The sequence below is a fragment of the Capricornis sumatraensis genome, chromosome 16 (assembly GCF_032405125.1).
Source record: "Capricornis sumatraensis isolate serow.1 chromosome 16, serow.2, whole genome shotgun sequence".
Taxonomy (NCBI): domain Eukaryota; kingdom Metazoa; phylum Chordata; class Mammalia; order Artiodactyla; family Bovidae; genus Capricornis; species Capricornis sumatraensis.
The window spans coordinates 54,801,878-54,820,138 of record NC_091084.1 but is presented as its reverse complement, the minus strand read 5'-3'; the positions used below and the strand labels follow the sequence as shown (position 1 = coordinate 54,820,138).

Below are 18,261 nucleotides of genomic sequence, written 5' to 3'. Positions count from 1 at the left end.
TCTCTTGAAGAATTTTCCACAGTTTGTTGTGATCCACACAGTCAAAGGCTTTGATGTAGTCAATAAAGCAGAAGTAGATGTTTTTCTGGAACTCTCTTGCTTTTTTGATGATTCAACAATTTGGTGAATACCAGCTCGTCTCTGAGGACAGCTTATGTGTTACCTGCTGTGTGAAGCCCGTCTGGAGCCCCTGGTAGAGGTCAAACATCTATGCTAGTAGCATTGCTACTTAACAGACACACATTATGTATCTAGCTGCCCGACTAGGCTGTGAGCTCACACAGGGCATGGATTGGTTCACAGTAAGCCTTCAATACATAGGCCTGGAATGAAGGGAGGTGATGACCATGACAGGCATCATTAAGCATTTACTGTGTTCCAAGCTCTATGCTACAGGCTTTACCTACACAATTTTTCATAAAAATCCATTGTTATTTCTACTTTATAGATAAGGAAACTCAGCTTAAGTAATTTGTCCAATATCACAGTTAGTTAGGACTTAAAGCCAGGTCTACGAGGGGTATCAGTTAATTTCTGCAGTGGACTCATACCAAACCCAGCCCTCCTCCAACAGTGACCTAGTCAGTTGTGTTTATGTGCGATTGACTGTGTTTCACTGAAGTGGTAAACTAGAAACCTTGCCCCTGCACCAGCTGTGTAAGATGCTGAAACTGGCCCCATTCAGTAGGGGTGTGTGTGGGTGGATGTGTTAGCAAGTACTGCTTGCCACACAACAGGCCAGTAAATCAAGAGACAAGTTGTTGGGGCACCAAATAGTGAATTTATTCAGAAAGCCAGCAAACCGAGAAGATGGTGAAGTGATGTCCCAAGAGCCATCTTGCCTGAGATAGAATTCAGGCTTCTTTTCTACTAAAAGAGGAAGGAGTAAAGTCAAACATTTCCTGGTTTAGTCAGCCTCCTGAGAAGAAGTGTTAATTTCTTCCTTCCTGCAGTCATTCAGAGGTGGGCCTGTTCAGGAGTTTTCCTGTGAGCTAAACAGAGGAATTTTAGCTTATGGCTCATTACCTGGGAGGCAGGATTCCCAGAGATGGGCCATTACATATAATTTAATTTTATAGGCAACATCCCTTTAGTGATTACCAGGTAATAAAATAAAAAAGGTTCATCCCTATTACAGAGAGGGAGGGAAGGGAGCAAAGAGCTAAAGTAGGTGTCTGGAGAGGCTCTTCTGGAAAGAAAGACTGGAGTGATACCAGGTATCATAATTGCCTTTGTGTTTGCATAGAGAAACTGTTTCCTGGCTGGCCCCCTAACCCAAGTCGACTATATCATGAATCTCAGTGGCTAGTTAGAATGCACTTTGTGTTGAGGTGACAGTTTGGGTCATTGTCCTCATAAGCCAGTTCATTTCAGCTGCTTATTTTATGTGCACCTACTGTGCCAGGGCCTATGCCAGATTACGGTGACAAGGCGCTTCACCTCAGAGAGTTTATAGCCTAGCCTACTGCTGTGCACCAGGACCTGCTCGCTTGGCACATCCATGTACCAAAATCTCTAGTCCTCAGCCTTATATCCCGTTATCACAGTTACCTGGCTGCCTATAAGAAATACCCTGGAAGCAGTCTAGATAAAGCACTCAAAGTCAAAGGAGGGAGAGAGTCCATCTGGCTGGGAATGAAAAAAGCTTTCAGAAGGAGGGAGCTTTTGAACTGGCCTTTTAGGGCTTGGATTTTGATACATAGAAAGAGGGCATTCCTGAGTGAAAAGCTCAAGCAAAGATCTCTGGATGGGGTGGGGCAAGGAATAAGGAAGAGTCACTTTGGCTAGCACCAGGGGATAAGCAAAAGCTTGCAGTATGGGAGCAAAGGCTGGCAAATTGGTTGGGAAGTAACTCTGGTAGACCTTGAATGTTAATCCAGAGAGTCAGGAGGGTTTTAGTCTGTGGTTGATGGGCCCCCTGGAAAGTTAAAAAAAAGTAGCCACCTCCCACCTCATGTATGAGCATGATTATCATGAGGAGTGCTTCTGCTTCTCTGTCTTCTATCTTTGCACCATAGTTCCTGGACCTTTCCTTCAACAGCCTGACGGCGGAGGCCATCTGTGACCTGGGGATTCTGCCACACCTCCGTGTCCTGCTCCTCACAGGCAATGGCCTCACCTCTCTGCCACCCAGTTTGGCTGTTGCAGAGCAGTAAGTCCCAGAGTACAAGTATCCAAAGAAATAGTCCAAAGCAGTTCTAAAGGGCTGTAAGGACAGACTGTGAGTGTTCAAAGCCGGGAGAATGCCACCTACTAAAGCTGCCAGTAAAGATACCAGTAGAAGCAAAGCCCCAGGAGTTGGGGAGGCCTGAGCTAGGGAGTCCACACCCCTCCCCAATAGGGAGTGACACGGGTGCTGCACGTCACTGTCGTTTCCTCTGATTGCTCATTTGTAAGCTGTGGCTGTTGCTCTTGCCAGATTATTTCCCTTCATGAACCCTCTAAATAAGCTTTGCATATTTCCATTCTGCACATTTGCTGAGGCTGTGCCTTCTGGCCAGAATGTACTGGCCCTTTCTCTCTTAATAGTAATACATGTGTAATGCTTACTATGTGTCAGATACTGTTCTGACACTCTTCGGTTCAGTTCAGTCACTCAGTTGTGTCCTACTCTTTGCGACCCCGTGAATCACAGCACGCCAGGCGTCCCTGTCCATCACCAACTCCTGGAGTTCAGATTCATGTCCGTCGAGTTAGTGATGCCATCCAGCCATCTCATCCTCTGTCGTCCCCTTCTCCTCCTGCCCCCAATCCCTCCCAGCATCGAAGTCTTCTCCAGTAAGTCAACTCTTCGCATGAGGTGGCCAAAGTACTGGAGTTTCAGCTTCAGCATCATTCCTTCCAAAGAAATCCCAGGGTTGATCTCCTTCCGAATGGACTGGTTGGGTCTTCTTGCAGTCCAAGGGACCCTCAAGAGTCTTCTCCAACACCACAGTTCAAAAGCATCAGTTCTTCGGCGCTCAGCCTTTTTCACAGTCCAACTCTCACATCCATACATGACCGCAGGAAAAACCAGAGCCTTGACTAGACACTCTTAATATATACTAACTAATTTAATCCTCACAACCCTATGAGGTAAGTGCCCTATTATCATCACCCTCATTTTATAGATGAGGAAATTGAGGCACAGGTAAATTAAATAACTCAACCAGAGTTACAAAGCCAAGTCGCAGAGGCAGAATTTGAACCAAGTCCATCTGACTCCAGAGAGCAGGCTTATGACCATTACTTTCTCATGTTGCTTCTGTACATATTCCAAGGGCTACCTCAGACTGTCCTCTTTCCCTATCAGAAGTCTTTCTATCTTAAGGCTTAAGAGCTTTCTATCCTAAGGCTTTCTATCTTAAGGCAACATTAAGTACATTCACACTGTTGGGCAACCATCACAATCATCCCACTCCAGAACTCTGTTCACCTTGCAGAAATTCCATCAACTTTGACTAATGGACATGACGCTTTTAAGAGGAATATCAGATAATTCTTTGGATTCCAAAGATATTCCTTTTTGCCCTCAAGGTAGAGCAGCAATCATACTTACTTCTGATAATTGGTATCAGTCACCTAGCCAATATAATAAACCCCTCTTTCCCTGCCTGTTGGTTCAGTGGAATAAAGAACCCAAGAGGCCAGCAGTAAACTTAACTTCCAGTTAAGTCGAACTATTTTTGTGTCCCCTGTAAAAGTATTCCTCCCAAGGAAACTCAGAGCTCTAACTTAGGAACTCAGAGCTGCAGGAATTAGAAGCAAATTGTAAGAGGAGCTGCTTTCATTTTCATTCATTCATTCCTAGGCCCTTATGATCCAGTATGAGAAAAACAGAATCAGTTTTAGTTGCTAGTTTATGCGACACTCCATCCTGTAAGTCAGCATCCAACCTCACAGTGGGTAGTCTCCTAGCTAGTGGAATAAATAAGTTGTCAGAAGACTGTTTTACAATTCTGTTAGGTCAGCTAGTCCTGTGTGATGGAGTACATGGCAAAAAATTAAACTCCATGTCTTTGAGTCCATTATTGTACTTCTTTGCAATGAAATGTGTTCCATGGTTAAAAACAATGTTATGTGTACTATTTAAATAATGAATAAGACGTTCTGTAAATCCACAGATTGTGATGCTTGGCAGAACACTGTGGTTAGGCAGAGAAAATCCATGTCTCAAATACATACATATTTCAGTAAGAAAAAAAAATCACTGCTCCTTTTATGAAAGTAAACGTCCACTCTAGTCATCCTTCTACTGGATGGTTGGCTAATCCTCCTAGAAATGGTGCCATGTTAGCAACTCAGCATTAGCCTCTTGTTATTTGCAGGTTGGGTGTTCAACAGGACTGGTAGCCAAATGAACTTTCTGGAGGGGAAGTATGTAGCCTTCTTCCCTGCTGCCAAGGCCATTTTGCAAGTAGCAGGGTATCTAACTGACATTCATGGAATGGGTCATCTTGTTCACCTGATCATCGAGAGTCTTCTCTGAAGTGGATAGTCTTTGTGAGAATTCACACGAGATACAAATAATTCTCATCCTATTCATTCTGAGAGGTCCATTCACATAATTCTCCCTCAGTCCTCCCTGTCAGCAGTTTTACATTATGGTTTCCAAGCTTTGACTCATCAGCTAAACCACTGCCCATGAATCAGCACAGACCTGCACTTTTGGCTGTCTCACCAACCAAGGAAAATGAACCGTCAGATCTATTGTTCTGGGTTTTATCTCTTGGGAGGATTTCTCCTCCTCTGTCTTTCAGAGCCACCTTTGTATGGAGCTATAATCCTGCAACAGTCTGGTTTTGATTAGTATCAGCATATCATGCAAAACCATTTGTAAAGCCAGTTGCATATTGTTTTCCTGCACCCAGTGGTTATAGAACATTAGTTATGGGTTGACAGAGAAGAAACAGTACAGCAGGAGTAGGCATCATACAAATCTAAGCAATGTTAGTTCATTCAACTTTCCAGATTTGCTTGAGCTGATCTCAAGTGTTATTTTCATGTGCTGAGAAAGTTCTGAACATTCAGATCATGATGCACAGCTTAGTAAATGTGGTCACCTTAGTGTCCCGTGGTCAGGTGTTCAGTCTCTACCAACATGCAGGAGTAAGCTAGAAGCTGTTTTTCAAAAGGAAAGTAGTTACATGAAGAATAGAGCATAACTTTGCTCAAAATATGATTCTGTAATTGATGCCTTACAAAGGCTCTATTCATAGAATTGAGTGACCATTCACTCTATTTTTCATCCAAACCAGGAACATCGTTGAGAGGGAAAAGCTTCACTATTAATTATATGGTGATAACAGGTAAAAATTTAAACTGTCCTTGAAAACCAGCATATATGGTAACCCTATCTATACAGCCTTAGACAGAACACAGTTGGACCTGCTAAGTCATAATACCCAATACCCTTGGTAAATTACATAATGCCCAGAGAGCAACTTGCATGGCAATTGGGCCTGTTGCAGAGCCTTGCCTTGCTCTTCCTACACAAAACTAGCAGCCTCAGTAAATGGATCAGAACAGCACAAATGTTTTATGTGTGGCTGCCCCCCCCCCAAAAAAAAAAAGCCAACAAAGCTTTGTAACTTTTTCTTAGTAGAAGGCAGTGAAAGATGTCTTTCACATTGGAGGTATATTCCAACATGCTCCAGATACCTGGACATCAAGAACATTAATCACAGTGTCAGTTTCTTGAATTTTTGTAAGGTCTACTTCCATCCTGTGGCACAATCCATCCTGATATATCTAAAGTATTTTATTTCCCTGCCCTTTAGCTCCAGTCAACATAGTGTTCTGTGGAATACCAAAATAATCAAGATTTTCAAAGATTAGGTTATGATAGAGCTAAAGAATTAGGGTAGCCCCCAGGGAAGAGAACAGAGGTATACTGCTGTCCCTGTCAGGTGAAAGCAGACTGCTTCTGGTGGTTCTTGTTCATTAATAAAGAGAAAGTAACATCTGGAACATCCTTAGCTATATCACAAGTTCTAGGGGCTGTGTTGATGTGCTCCAGTAAGAAGAGTTCACATAGGGAACAGTGGCTGAAATTGGAGTCACCATGTGATTGAGTAATTTACAGTCATTCTTTGAGACCTGTCTTCTGCAAAAGTCAAATAAACAAGATAAACAGGGATGTTATAGGACTCATCATCCTTCTACCTTTCCAGTCTTTAGTGTTTGCAGTAATCTCTGCAGTTACCTCAGAGATGTAGAATTATCTTTGATTTACTGTTTTGGAAGCAAAATTCCTAGGGCTTCAGTTTGGCCCTTCCTATTATAATAGGCCGCATGTTATTGGTCAGTAAAAAAAGTGTGGTTATTTTGTCAGTGGCTTAGTACATCTTTTCTAATGATGTAAGAACTGGGGAGATAACCACAAAGTAGGTTTGTGAGTTTACCAGGTCCCTTCACAGGCTAAATTTCCATTCTTCCTTTAAATCGGACCACCATGCCTTTCATACCCCAGACAGCACCAATTTGCAGATATTTTCTAGTTATGTTTGAAAGCGTTCATTAGCATTCTCTATATTGTTGGAAACGTTCTATATCTTCATTGTCCAATATGGTAGCCACTAGTCATATTGAGCACTTGAAATGTGGTTAGTGTGACTGAGGAGCTGAATATTTCATTTTATTAAAGTTTGATTAGTTTTAATTTAAATGTAGGTAGTCAGGAACTGAATGAGAAACCATGACTCCCCCTGTGGGCAACTCAAATCACTTTTTTTCCTCACCAGATCTAGAGTTCTTTTGGCTATATAGGTCACCAATAACTCCAAATCAGCTTAATTCATTTACAGAAATTGAAGTTGTTTGAAGCTAGTCTTCGGTCCCTGCAAGGATCACAGTTTTCTAGTTCACACTTCCTTTTTGGATTTAGTCTTCCAGTGCCCTAACTTAAAACAGGGGCAGTTGATTGGGGCTCCCTTTCTATGACATACTCTGGACCCCAGTTTTTGGCCTCCTGGACTAGCAAGGTTGTCAGAATCTCTGCTTAGCTTCTCAGCCACTTCTGGAGTCAGCAGAGAGCCCTAGGCAAAAAGTGGCCCCAAATGTTACATGGTTCCCTTCAAGTTTTCTCCTTCTTCCAAATCTTGATGCCCTAAGTTTTCACAGCTTATTAGTTCCCAGATGCCCTAAAGAAGACTGTCTTTTATATGTATATATATGTATGTATGTGTATATAGTCTGGATTTTATAGTTTATACTTGGGAGAGAGTTGGCTCATGGTATTTAGTCTGCAGGACCATAAGCCTTTCCATTTATTTTGGCCAGGTGCCTAGGTGCCTGGTATGGAACCATTTTAAACTAAATAAACTAGCTGGCTATTTTATGAACCACTCCAATGATACAAATATCAGCTGGAGTTTTTCAGGAAGACAAGCTTGCCCTCCCCCTTCCCCTTCTCTGTTCACTCCAAGGTAGTTTTCCCTTGGTTTGGGGATGAGAGGAATGGGCTTAGTTCTGGTTCTAAGGATACCTTTCTTTAGGATCCCAGACTCAAGTGAGGATCTCCAATTATATGCCCCCAATAATATCAGCAAATATCCTTATGGCAAAAGTAGCTTTTTATGCCCGGTTTCTATCTCTGGAGTTTTATTTTTAATTTTTCTTAAGTTTTTTTTTTAATGTGGACCATTTTAAAACTCTTTATTGAACTTGTTACAGTATTGCTTCCGTTGTTTGTTTTGGTTTTCTGGCTAAAAGGCCTGTGCGATCTTAGCTCCCTAACCAGAGATGAAACCCTCACCCCCTACATTGGAAGGTGAAATCTTAACACTGGACCTCCAGGGAAATTCCTATCTCTGGAGTTTTAGATTTTGGCACAGTACTTTATTGTCTTTGCATCTCTTACATCTTTTTATTTGTTTTTTTAAAAAAATTTTTATTGGAATATAGTTGATTTACAATTTTGTGTTCATTTCAGGTATACAGCAAAGTTAATCTGTTATACATATACATATATCTGCTCTTTCTTAGATTCTTTTCCCAGATAGGTCATTATAGAGTATTGGGTAGAGAGTTCCCTGTGCTATACTGTAGGTCCTTATTAGTTAATCTGTTTTATATATAATAGTGTGTATGTCAGTCCCAATCTCCCAATTTATCCCTCCTTCCTCCTTTCCTCCCTGGTAACCATAAGTTTGTTTTCTCCATCTGTGACTCTTATTTCTGTTTCATAAATAAGTTCATTTGTACCATTTTTTTAGATTCCACATATAAGCAATATCACATAAGATTTATCATTCTCTGACTTACTTCACTCATTATGACAATCTTTAGGTCCATCTATGTTGTTGCAAATGGCACTATTTCATTCTTTTTTATGGCTGAGTAATACTCTATTGTGGAGAAGGCAATGGCACCCCATTCCAGTATCTTGCCCCGAAAATCCCATGGACGGAGGAGCCTGGTGGGCTACAGTCATGAAGAGTCAGACATCACTGAGCGACTTCACTTTCACAAAACGGCAACCCACTCCAGTATTCTTGCCTGGAGAATCCCAGGGACGGGGGAGCCTGGTGGGCTGCCGTCTCTGGGGTTGCACCGAGTCGGACACGATTGATGGTGACTTAGCAGCAGCGGCAGCAATACTCTATTGTGTATGTATATATATACCACATCTTCTTTATCCATTCCTCTTTGATGGACGTTTAGGTTGCTTCCTTGTCCTGACTATTGTAAATAGTGCGGCAGTGAACACTGGGGTGCGTGTATCTTTTCAAAGTATGGTCCCTCTAGATATATGCCCAGGAGTGGGATTGCTGGATCATGCAGTAGGTCTAAATGATAGGTTTTTTAAAAAAATATATATATGTACTTTATTCATCATTCTAGTTGTTTCCAGTGGAAAGTCTATAAAGTAAGACAAGTCTTCACCACCCTGTACTTCCTATTTCTTTACATATAAGAAAGAGAGAATAAATATACTCCTGCTTACATCAGAGAATCAACTGAAATATTTATGCTTTGAAAGCAGTGCGGCTTCAGACAAGTATTATTGTCGTTTTCTTCCTACACGTCTGTCCACACTCAGTATGCTCTGTTGAGTCTCCTTTTCTGCTAATCTCTTAAATCTTGGTCCCCCATTGTCCACTCTCAACCCACTGTTTTTCTTTATAGTCTTAGTGTTCTCATCCCTTCTCAAGTCTTAAGTTATTTCTCTACTTCACTTTTGTCATCTGAACTATACACCCATGTATCCTACCTACCGTATCAAACTCATCAGACACATGCCCATGCCAGCATCTCCTTCTCCTGTGTCCCTGGCCTCATTGATGGGCACTGCTCTTCATCTGCTGTGCAGTTGTCCAGGCTAGAAACATGGTCATCAGCCTGAATTCTTTTCTTCCTCACCTCTCACAACCAACTAGGCCCAGAGATGCTTGAGACCAACTAGAAACCACACAACAAGCAAAGCAGCAGCAACACCAGAACCAGAGCCCAGGGCTTCTGATCCCCATTCCCATGCTTTTTCTAATATGGTACTCGAATTCCCATTCCTGAATAGAACCCAACCACCAGGGCAGACTCTTACCTTCTAAGCAATTCCATTAAAGCTACCAGATTTTAAATGGTATCACTTCCCTTTGCTGAGAGAAGGTATAATAAAAAGAGCACTACAGCTGGAAATCTTGGTTGCTTCATTACTGACGGACTCCTGCCACTTCAAAGAACTCTTCTCCCAAAACTACTGTGGGAAGGGCTCAGCAAGAGAGTCTGATGCTTTCCTGTGAAGCTTTGCATCTTGTCTTCTCACCTACCTACTGATGGCCCCTGTATTTCAAGGCATGTGTTTTAGAGAGAAAATGAAACTCCTCTATATTATAATTGGAGCTGAACTTTGAAAAGGCAAAGTAGTGTGACTTTTCACAAGAGACAGGTCAGAGCTAGCTTTTTTATTATGGAGCTTAAGAGGAATTTTTTGAAATCTTACTTCTTAGCTGTTTCATATTTCACTGGAGTAAAATAAAGATTGGCCAATTAGCTATAGATCAACAGAGCTTCTGTGCACCATCCTATAATTGCTTTCAGGTAGATTAAAAATTCACTGTGTGAAAGTTGGTCCGTTCAGGAAGAGGAAGAGAATGATCTGTGACCCTGAAAAATACCAGGAGCTAAAGGCTTCCTTCCTGCTCTGTTGAGTGTCTCTGGTCTTTGGATTTCAAGCCTCTTGCCCCTCACCTTGCCAGGGCTCTTTTGGAAACAGTATCTGACCCCTTCCTCTTTTTATTCAGAATTATCATGGTTATAATCTACAGAAATCCATCACTATTAGAGTAACAAAAAAGGAAGAATTTACTCTAAAAACAACGAGGCGTCTAACACTCAGGCCTGGGGTCATGCTGAATATCAGTCCTGAGTGTTGTGGAGCACCCCAGAAGTTCTGTCTGTCAGCTCTCAGACCTGCTCCTCTCAGTGACTCACCCCATTTGTCCACAGGTGCATGCCTGTGTTTCTCTGAGCCCCATGTTGAGGCACATGACCAGCCAGAGCTCCTAAAAATACTACAGCTGCCGCCACAAAACAATGATTTGTCTTCCTGTTCCTCTCCTTCTCTCATAGTTCTTAAGAAGATAGCAAATTCTCTCTCCCTTTTTTCCTTTGGCCATGCCTCATGGCTTGTGGGATTTTAGTTCCCCAACTAGGGATTGAACCTGGGCCCTCAGCAGTGAAAGCCAGTGGTCCTAACCACTGGACCAACAGGGAGTTCTCTCCTTCTCTGTCTTCATGGTTTAGCTTAAGCATTGCCTTCTCTGGGCTCGCCCCACCTGAGTGGGTGACTCGCATCAAGTTTTGTGCCTGCCTCTGCTCTAGTATTGGTCTCACTGTGTGCTGAGCATCTGTTTCCTCCACGAGACTATAAGAACTTTGAGAGGGGAATGTGTTCTTTTTCACTTTGTATTCCATGTGCCTGGCTCCACAAATATGTGTAAAAAAATTCTTGAGTGTGAATGAATGAGTGCACAACTGGCTGTGTGCTGTCTTTAAATTCACCTTTAAAATATTGCTGCCTTTAGGTGAACTGTTAACAGTCCTTTTGGGCTTTTGATCTCACTGTCTACCTTTGTCAGCCTCTCTCTCACCCAGCCAGCAGCTACCCTTCCACTTCCCCACCCTTTAATTCACATAGGGCTTGAAGATGTGATGTGAGAGGTGGGCGCTGTAGTGGAAAGGGCCTGGGGTTTGGAATCGAATTGGAGCTCTACCACTTTCTGGCTATGAGATTTTGGGCAAGTGACTCTTAAGTTTGAATTTCTTCATCTGAAAAGGAGAGCGATCACCCCTGTCCTTCCCAGTGCTCCTCTGAGATGACATATATAAAACTACACAATGTCAGGAATGCAGTAGGCTCAGAAGAAAGGCTACTTTCCAGTCCTCTTATTGTAGGCCTGTGATTCACATATGTGTATGTGTGTGTGTGACCAGGTATCCCTATGTGTTTGTTTTTGTGTATAGAGAGGATGAGGTTAGAGGGAGCCATGAAAACACAATGTGAGTCATCTATCTCTCATGTGCTTAGAAATAATTACCTAAGCCTCATCCACATGGTGACACAAATGAGGTCATGTTGATGGTTGTACCTAAAATACCACCACTTCCTACCCCACGTGTGATTCAGGACCTCAGCCTGTTAAATCCCACTCTCAAGTGTTTCTGAAAATCCTCAGAATTAGAATTTAAGAAAAGACTTCTCAGTTCCATACTGATGTGTGCACTCTACAAAGGCGTCTAGAGGAGAGCCTCACCGCGGCCAGGAATGGTGCCCTTCATCTGTCTTACCTTACCCCACTTGGCCTCTGCCAGGTTCATTATCTCCAAGTGCTTCTGTGGTTACCAGTTGTTGGGGTGACACAACATACTTGGGAGTCTTCCCTGACCCCAAATTGTGCAGTGTTCTTCCTATAGAATTTTTCCCCTAATTTTGCCACCCTGGTATCTTCCATGAACATTACTAATGCCTCTCCATCCTGCCCCAACTTGGTCTCGCTGAGTCCATCAGTGGACATACGCAATCTTTCTCCATATGAAAGATTGGATGTGTGAGTGGAGTTTGGGGAAGGGGGTCAGTTGGAGAGGGGATTCCACTTTCTGGTACCTCTGTCTGCAAAAACCATTCTTGGGCACTAGAGAAATTTCCAAGGTGGTTAGGCTTCTTTTTTTTGGTGGGAGGGGACCACACCACGCAGCATGTGGGATCTTGGTTCCGAACCAGGGATTGAACCCATGTCCCCTTGCTTCAGAAGGCTGGAATCTTAACCACTAGACCATGAGAGAAATCCCCTGGTTAGGCCTCTTGATTGATTTCCTATCCTCCGTTTCTTCCTGGGAATGATGGAGCTTGTCCCGTGCCCTTGATCATGACCCTAGGTCTTTGTGCACACAGGGAGGCGTCTGTCACGTCGCTGACCACCAAGAGGTACATCCTGAGGTTCCCAGCGCTGGAGACACTGATGCTGGATGACAACAAACTCTCCAACCCCAACTGTTTTGTCAGCCTGGCCGGGCTCAAGAGGTAAAGCTAAAAGCCTCTCTCTGCAGTGCCCTCTGTAACCCCCAAGCTTGCTCACACCTTGAGTACTGCTCTGGAAGCCAAAAGGCCTGGCTTTAAATCCCAGTTCCTCCACTTATCTCAGCTGTGTGGCCGTGGGTAAGTCATCTCCCCTCTGAGCTTTAACTTGAGCCAAAAAAGTGGGGCATTAGTAAAGATATTTCTGATCACATGATTGGTTTAGAAGCAGCAAAGAGGAGATTAGGATGAGATGTTATCAGAAACGAGATCCTAACCCTAAGAGAGGAGATGGAATAAAAGAAAAAAGACTGAGAATCAGATAAGTTAAACTCTTGAGTTCCATCTATAGAAAGCCCTCTATACATCCAGAGATTCAACCAACATAGAACCCATAATTGTGGAGGCCTGACTATGTTTGGTTAAAGCAATGAAATGCTGGCCTTTAAATGATTAAGTTTTGGATCTCTGGAAATTTTACTTGGGGTTCAAATGCTATTTACTGAACACTACTTTGTGCCACATTATTTACATATTTTGTCATTTAATCCTCACAAGAACCTCAAAAGGTTAATAAATGCTACCTCCATTTTAGAGGTAGGGATATTGAGACCCAGAGAGGGTAAGTCATTGGCTCAAGGTCACAGAGGAGGAGTAAGTGTCCAAGACTGATTCCATGTTCATTCGCTAAAGTTGCTTGGTAAATGTCCCTGAGGTATCATTACTGCTGTGATTCTGTATTCACTTTCCTTAATTGAAGACTGAAGAAGTTAAGCCTGGACCAAAACAAGATTTTCCGGATCCCGTACCTACAGCAGGTTCAGCTCCGAGATGGGTCTGGAGATTGGGTTGGAGGCAGGGGGAGTCCCCGGAAACAGCCCCAATCCATGCTGCAGCCCAAGTCGTGGATATATGAGGCCTCAGATGACCAGCCGGATTATACTATACTGCCCATGAAAAAGGATGTTGACCGGACAGGTTAGTGATACCCCTTGTTAAAGAGACTCTTGACCCATGGTGTGAATAAGCTTCTAAGAATTGATTCTGAAAGTCTATGGCTCCCTGGGGAGCTCCTGCTTCTCAGCTGCTGGGTCTGGGGAGATTGTGGTCTCACATGAAATATTTTAGTAACTTCCTACCTGTTCTATCAGTCAAGATGTTTTTACAACCCAGGTATAAATGGATTTTTTTTTTTTTTAAATCTCAAATAGTAAGAGGCTAGAAGTAAGGCTTTCCAGTGATGGTTAATTCTGGGGTGCATTGGCATTCTCAAGGGACTTGGGCTCCTTCCATCCTCTCTTCTCCATCCTGGGCCTGCTTGCTTGTCCTTCCTTGCTTGTCCATTTGCATGTCTTCTTTGGAAAGATATCTATTCATATCCTCTTGATTGTTTATTTTTTTGCTATTGAGTTTTGAGTTTTAAAAAAATTAATTTTTGGATAGGAATCCCTTGTCCAGATACAGTAATTAAAAATATTTTCTCTCCTTCATTAGGTTGTATTTTCATTTTGTTCATGGTTCCCTTTGCTGTGCAGAAGCTTTTTAGTTTGAGGTGTACAGCAGAGTGATTTAGTTATACATTTATATGTATATGTTTATATTTTTTCGATTCTTTTCCACCGTCATTTATTACAAGACTTTGAAAATAGTTCCCGGTACTATTCAGTAAATCCTTGTTGTTTATCTGTTTTATATATAGTGGTATGCATCTGTTGATTCCATACTCTAATTATGCTTCCTCTTTCTTCCCCTTTGGTAACCATAAGTTTGTTTTCCATGTGAGTTTTCTGGTTTCATAAATAAGTTCATTTGTACTATTTTTTAAGTTCTATGTATAAATGATATCATATGATATCTGTCTTTCTCTGTATGACTGCACTTAGTGTGATAATCTCGAGGTCCATGCATGTTGCCGCAGATGGTATTATTTCACTCTTTTATATGGCTGAGTGATATTCCATTGTGTGTGTATCACATCTTCTTTATCCATTCGTCTATTGATTGACACTTAGGTTGCTTCCGTGTATTGGCTGTCATATATAGTGCTGCTCTGAACATTGTGGGGTTACATGTTTCATTTGAAATTAGTGTTTTCATCTTTTCTGGGTATATGCCCAGGAGTGGGGTTGCTGAATCATATGGTAACTCTATTTTTAGTTCTTTAAACAACCTCCATACTGTTTTCCATAGCAGCTTCATCAATTTACATTGCCACTAACAGTGTACAAGGGTTCCCTTTTCTCCACACCTGCTCCTACATTTATTATTTGTAGACTTTTAGTTGATGGTCCTTCTGATCTGTGTGAGATGATACTTCATTATAGTTTTGATTTGCATTTGTCCAATGATTAGCAATGTTGAGCATCTTTTCATGTGCCTGTTGGCCCATTTGTATGTCTTCTTTGGAGAAATGAAGGAATGTTCTAGTTCTGTAAAAAATGTCACTGGTAAATTGATTGCATTAAACTGTAGATTACTTTGGATAGTGTGGCCATTTTAATAATATTAATTCTTCCAATCCAGTCTGTGGTATATCTTACTATTTCTTTAAATCATCTTCATTTCCTTTATCAATGTTTTACAGTTCTCAATATATAAGTCTTTCACCTCCTTGGTCAGGTTGATTCCTAAGTATTTTATTCTTTTTGGTTTCAATTTTAAAAGGAATATTTTTTTACTTTCTCTTTCTTATATTTCTTTGTTAGTGTAAAGAACTACAGGTGGTTTCTGTATGCTAATTGTTTTTAAAATTTTATTTATTTATTTATGGCTGTGGTAGGTCTTCATTGCTGTGTGAGCTTTTCTCTAGTTTTGGCAAGCAGGGGCCATTCTCTAGTTGTGGTGCACAGGCTCTCACTGCAGTGACTTCTCTTGTTGCAGAACATGGGCTCTAGGGTGCTCAGGCTTCAGTAGTTGCGGCACCTGGGCTCAATAATTGAGGCTCCCAGACTCTAGAGCACAGGCTCAATAGCTGTGGTGAATGGGCTTAGTTGCTCTGCGGCACATGGGAGCTTCCCGGATCAGGATCAAACCTGTGTCTCCTGCATTGGCAGGTGGAATTTTTACCACTGAGCCACCAGGGAAGCCTTCTATGTGTTAAATCTTGTATCCTGCTACCTTGCTGAACTCATTTATCAACTCTAGTAGTTTTGTGTGGAGTCTTTAGGGTTATATATATATGTATATAGTGTAATGTTATCTGCATATATGACAATTTTACCTCTTCCCTTTCAGTTTAGATACCTTGTATTTCTTTTTCTTGTCTGATTGCTGTGGCTAGGACTTCCAATACCATGTTGAATAAAAGTGGTAAGAGTGGGAGTCCTTGTCTTGTTCTAGATTTTAGCTGAAAAGCTTTCAGCTTTTCACAGTTGAGTATTATGTTGGCTGTAGTTGTCATAAATAGCTTTAATTATGTTGAGATATGTTCTCTCTGTACCCACTTTGGCAAGAGTTTTTTTTTTATTATTATCATGAATGAATGCTGAATTTTATCAAATGCTTTTTCTGCATCTATTGAGGTGATCTTGTGGTTATTGTCACTTCTTCATGTACCACATTGATTTGAGTCACCACATCTGTTCTCTATGTCTGCATTTCTATTACTGCCCTGCAAATAGAATCATCAGTAATACTTTTCTATATTTTATATATATATGTGTGTGTTAATATGTGATATTTGTTTTTCTCTTTCTGACTTACTTTATTCTGTGTAACAGGCTCTGTGTTCATCCACCTCACTAGAACTGAGTCAAATTTGTTCCTTTTTATGGCTGAGTAATATTCCATTGTATATATGTACTGCAACTGTTTTATCCATTCCTCTGTTGATGGACCTGTAGGTTGCTTCTATGTCCTGGCTATTGTAAGTAGTGCAGAAGACATCGGGTGTGTGTGTTTGTTTTAGTCGTTAAGTCATATCTGACTCTGGAACCCCATGGACTGTGGCCTGTCAGACTTCTTTGTCCATAGGATTTCCCAGGCAAAGCATACAGAAGTGGGTTGACATTTCCTTCTTCTGGGGATCTTCCCAACCCAGGGATTGAACCCGAATCTCCTTTGGTCCAATTCTTTAACACTGGCAGGTGGATTCTTTACCACTGAGCCAACTGGAAAGCCCCGAATGTTGGGATATATGTGTCTTTTTCAATTATGGTTTTCTCAGGGTCTTTGCTGGGTCTTCATGGCTGCATGTGGGCTCTTCTCCAGTTGTGGTATGTGGGCTTCTTACTGTGGTAGCTTCTTGTGTTGGAGAGTGCGGGCTCAGTAGTTGTGGCACACACGCTTAGTTGCTCCACGGCATGTGGCATCCTCCCAGACCAGGGACTGAACTGGTGTCCCCTGTGTTGCAAGATGGATTCTTAACCACCAGACCACCAGAGAAGCCCAGCACTTTAATTGTTAGTCTTTATAAAGTTTCCCTTGCCCTATTTTATTTTTTCTCCTTCATTCTTAATCCCTCCTACCATTTCCCATTTTCATCTAAGTATCTGTTTTTGTGCTGAGTATATTTTCCTGGATATATGGATATATCTTTGTAAAATATATTAGTTTGTGTGTAATGTGTTTTTTTAGTTTACATAGTGGTAATATGCTGTTGAGCCCATTCTGTTAATTTTCTTTCCACTCAGCACTCTTTTTAAGGTTTTTCTTATTGCTATATGCCCATCCAGTTCTTCCTTTTATCTAATACACAATATTCCACACTGTGCTCTAACTGCACTTTATTCATCTATTCCCTTGCTAATGGACACCTACGTCACCTAACCTTGTGTATGTTTCTTGCATATACCCCTGGCCAGAGTTTTTCTGGAATATTTACCTAGGAGTGAGTTTGTTGGATCACAGAGTATATGCATATATAATTTAAATAAATGGTGGCTCTGGTGTACACTCATACTTGAAGAACATCAGAGTTCCTGTTTCCTTACAACCTTGCCTGCACTTGATATTTCCAAGCTTTTTAATTGCTCTAAGTTTTGTTATTTTGGTAGGTATAAAGTGATATTTCATTGTTTTAATTTCTATTTTATAAATATTGTTGATGTTAAGCATTTCTTCATTTACTTAATTTTCAGCTTTTATGAATTGCTATTTCATATCCCTGGATAGTTTTAATATTTTCTATTTCTTCATTTATTTTGTAATCACCTGACTGTTTATTTCATCTGCAATGGTAGAGATGACATTTTGAAGAGAAATTCTTAAGTTTGATTCACCCAAGTATATTAGTTTGCTAAGACTGCCAGAATACCACACACTGTTTGGCTTAAACCACAGATATTTGTTTTCTCATGGTTCTGGAGGCTAGAAGTCCAAGATCAAGGTGTTGGCAGATCTAGCTTCTTTTTCAGCCTCTCTTTGCCTTATAGAAGGCTGCCTTCTTCCTGTAACCTCATTTGGTCTTCTCTCTGAATTGTCTATGTCCTAATCTTCTCTTCTTACAAGGAGAACCTTCATATTGAATTAGGGTCTATCCTAATGAGCTTATTAATCTCAGTTACTTTTTTAAAGATGCTGTTTCCAAATACAGTCTCATTCTGAGGTACTAGGGGGTTAGGACTATAACATATGAATTAGGGAGGTGATGGGGGATAACACAGTTCAGTCCATCACATGAAACCGGTGCAGTTTTATCATATGGCTTATGCCTTTGGGTTCTTGTTTAAGTATCTCCCTTTCTCATGGTCACAAAGATAGTTTCCTATGCTGTATTGCTTTTCATTTTGCTGTTTGAGTTGATTCTTTCAAAGAGGGTTTGCATA

At 41.4% G+C, this 18,261-nt stretch overlaps 1 protein-coding gene across 6 annotated transcripts in view; it reads left to right on the top strand.

Moving 5' to 3' along the window:
* XRRA1 (X-ray radiation resistance associated 1) overlaps nt 1–18,261 on the top strand; it is a 58,946-nt gene that overhangs the window by 19,659 nt on the left and 21,026 nt on the right. For 4 of the 6 annotated variants that reach the window (XM_068988548.1, XM_068988550.1, XM_068988549.1 and 1 more), the window contains exons 6-8: nt 2,019–2,152; nt 12,374–12,502; nt 13,257–13,474. In XM_068988548.1, coding sequence (XP_068844649.1) covers nt 2,019–2,152; nt 12,374–12,502; nt 13,257–13,474 — 481 coding nt within the window. Of the gene's footprint in view, nt 1–2,018; nt 2,153–12,373; nt 12,503–13,256; nt 13,475–18,261 lie in introns of those variants that run through there. The other 2 variants (XM_068988552.1, XM_068988551.1) reach the window with 1 other exon arrangement.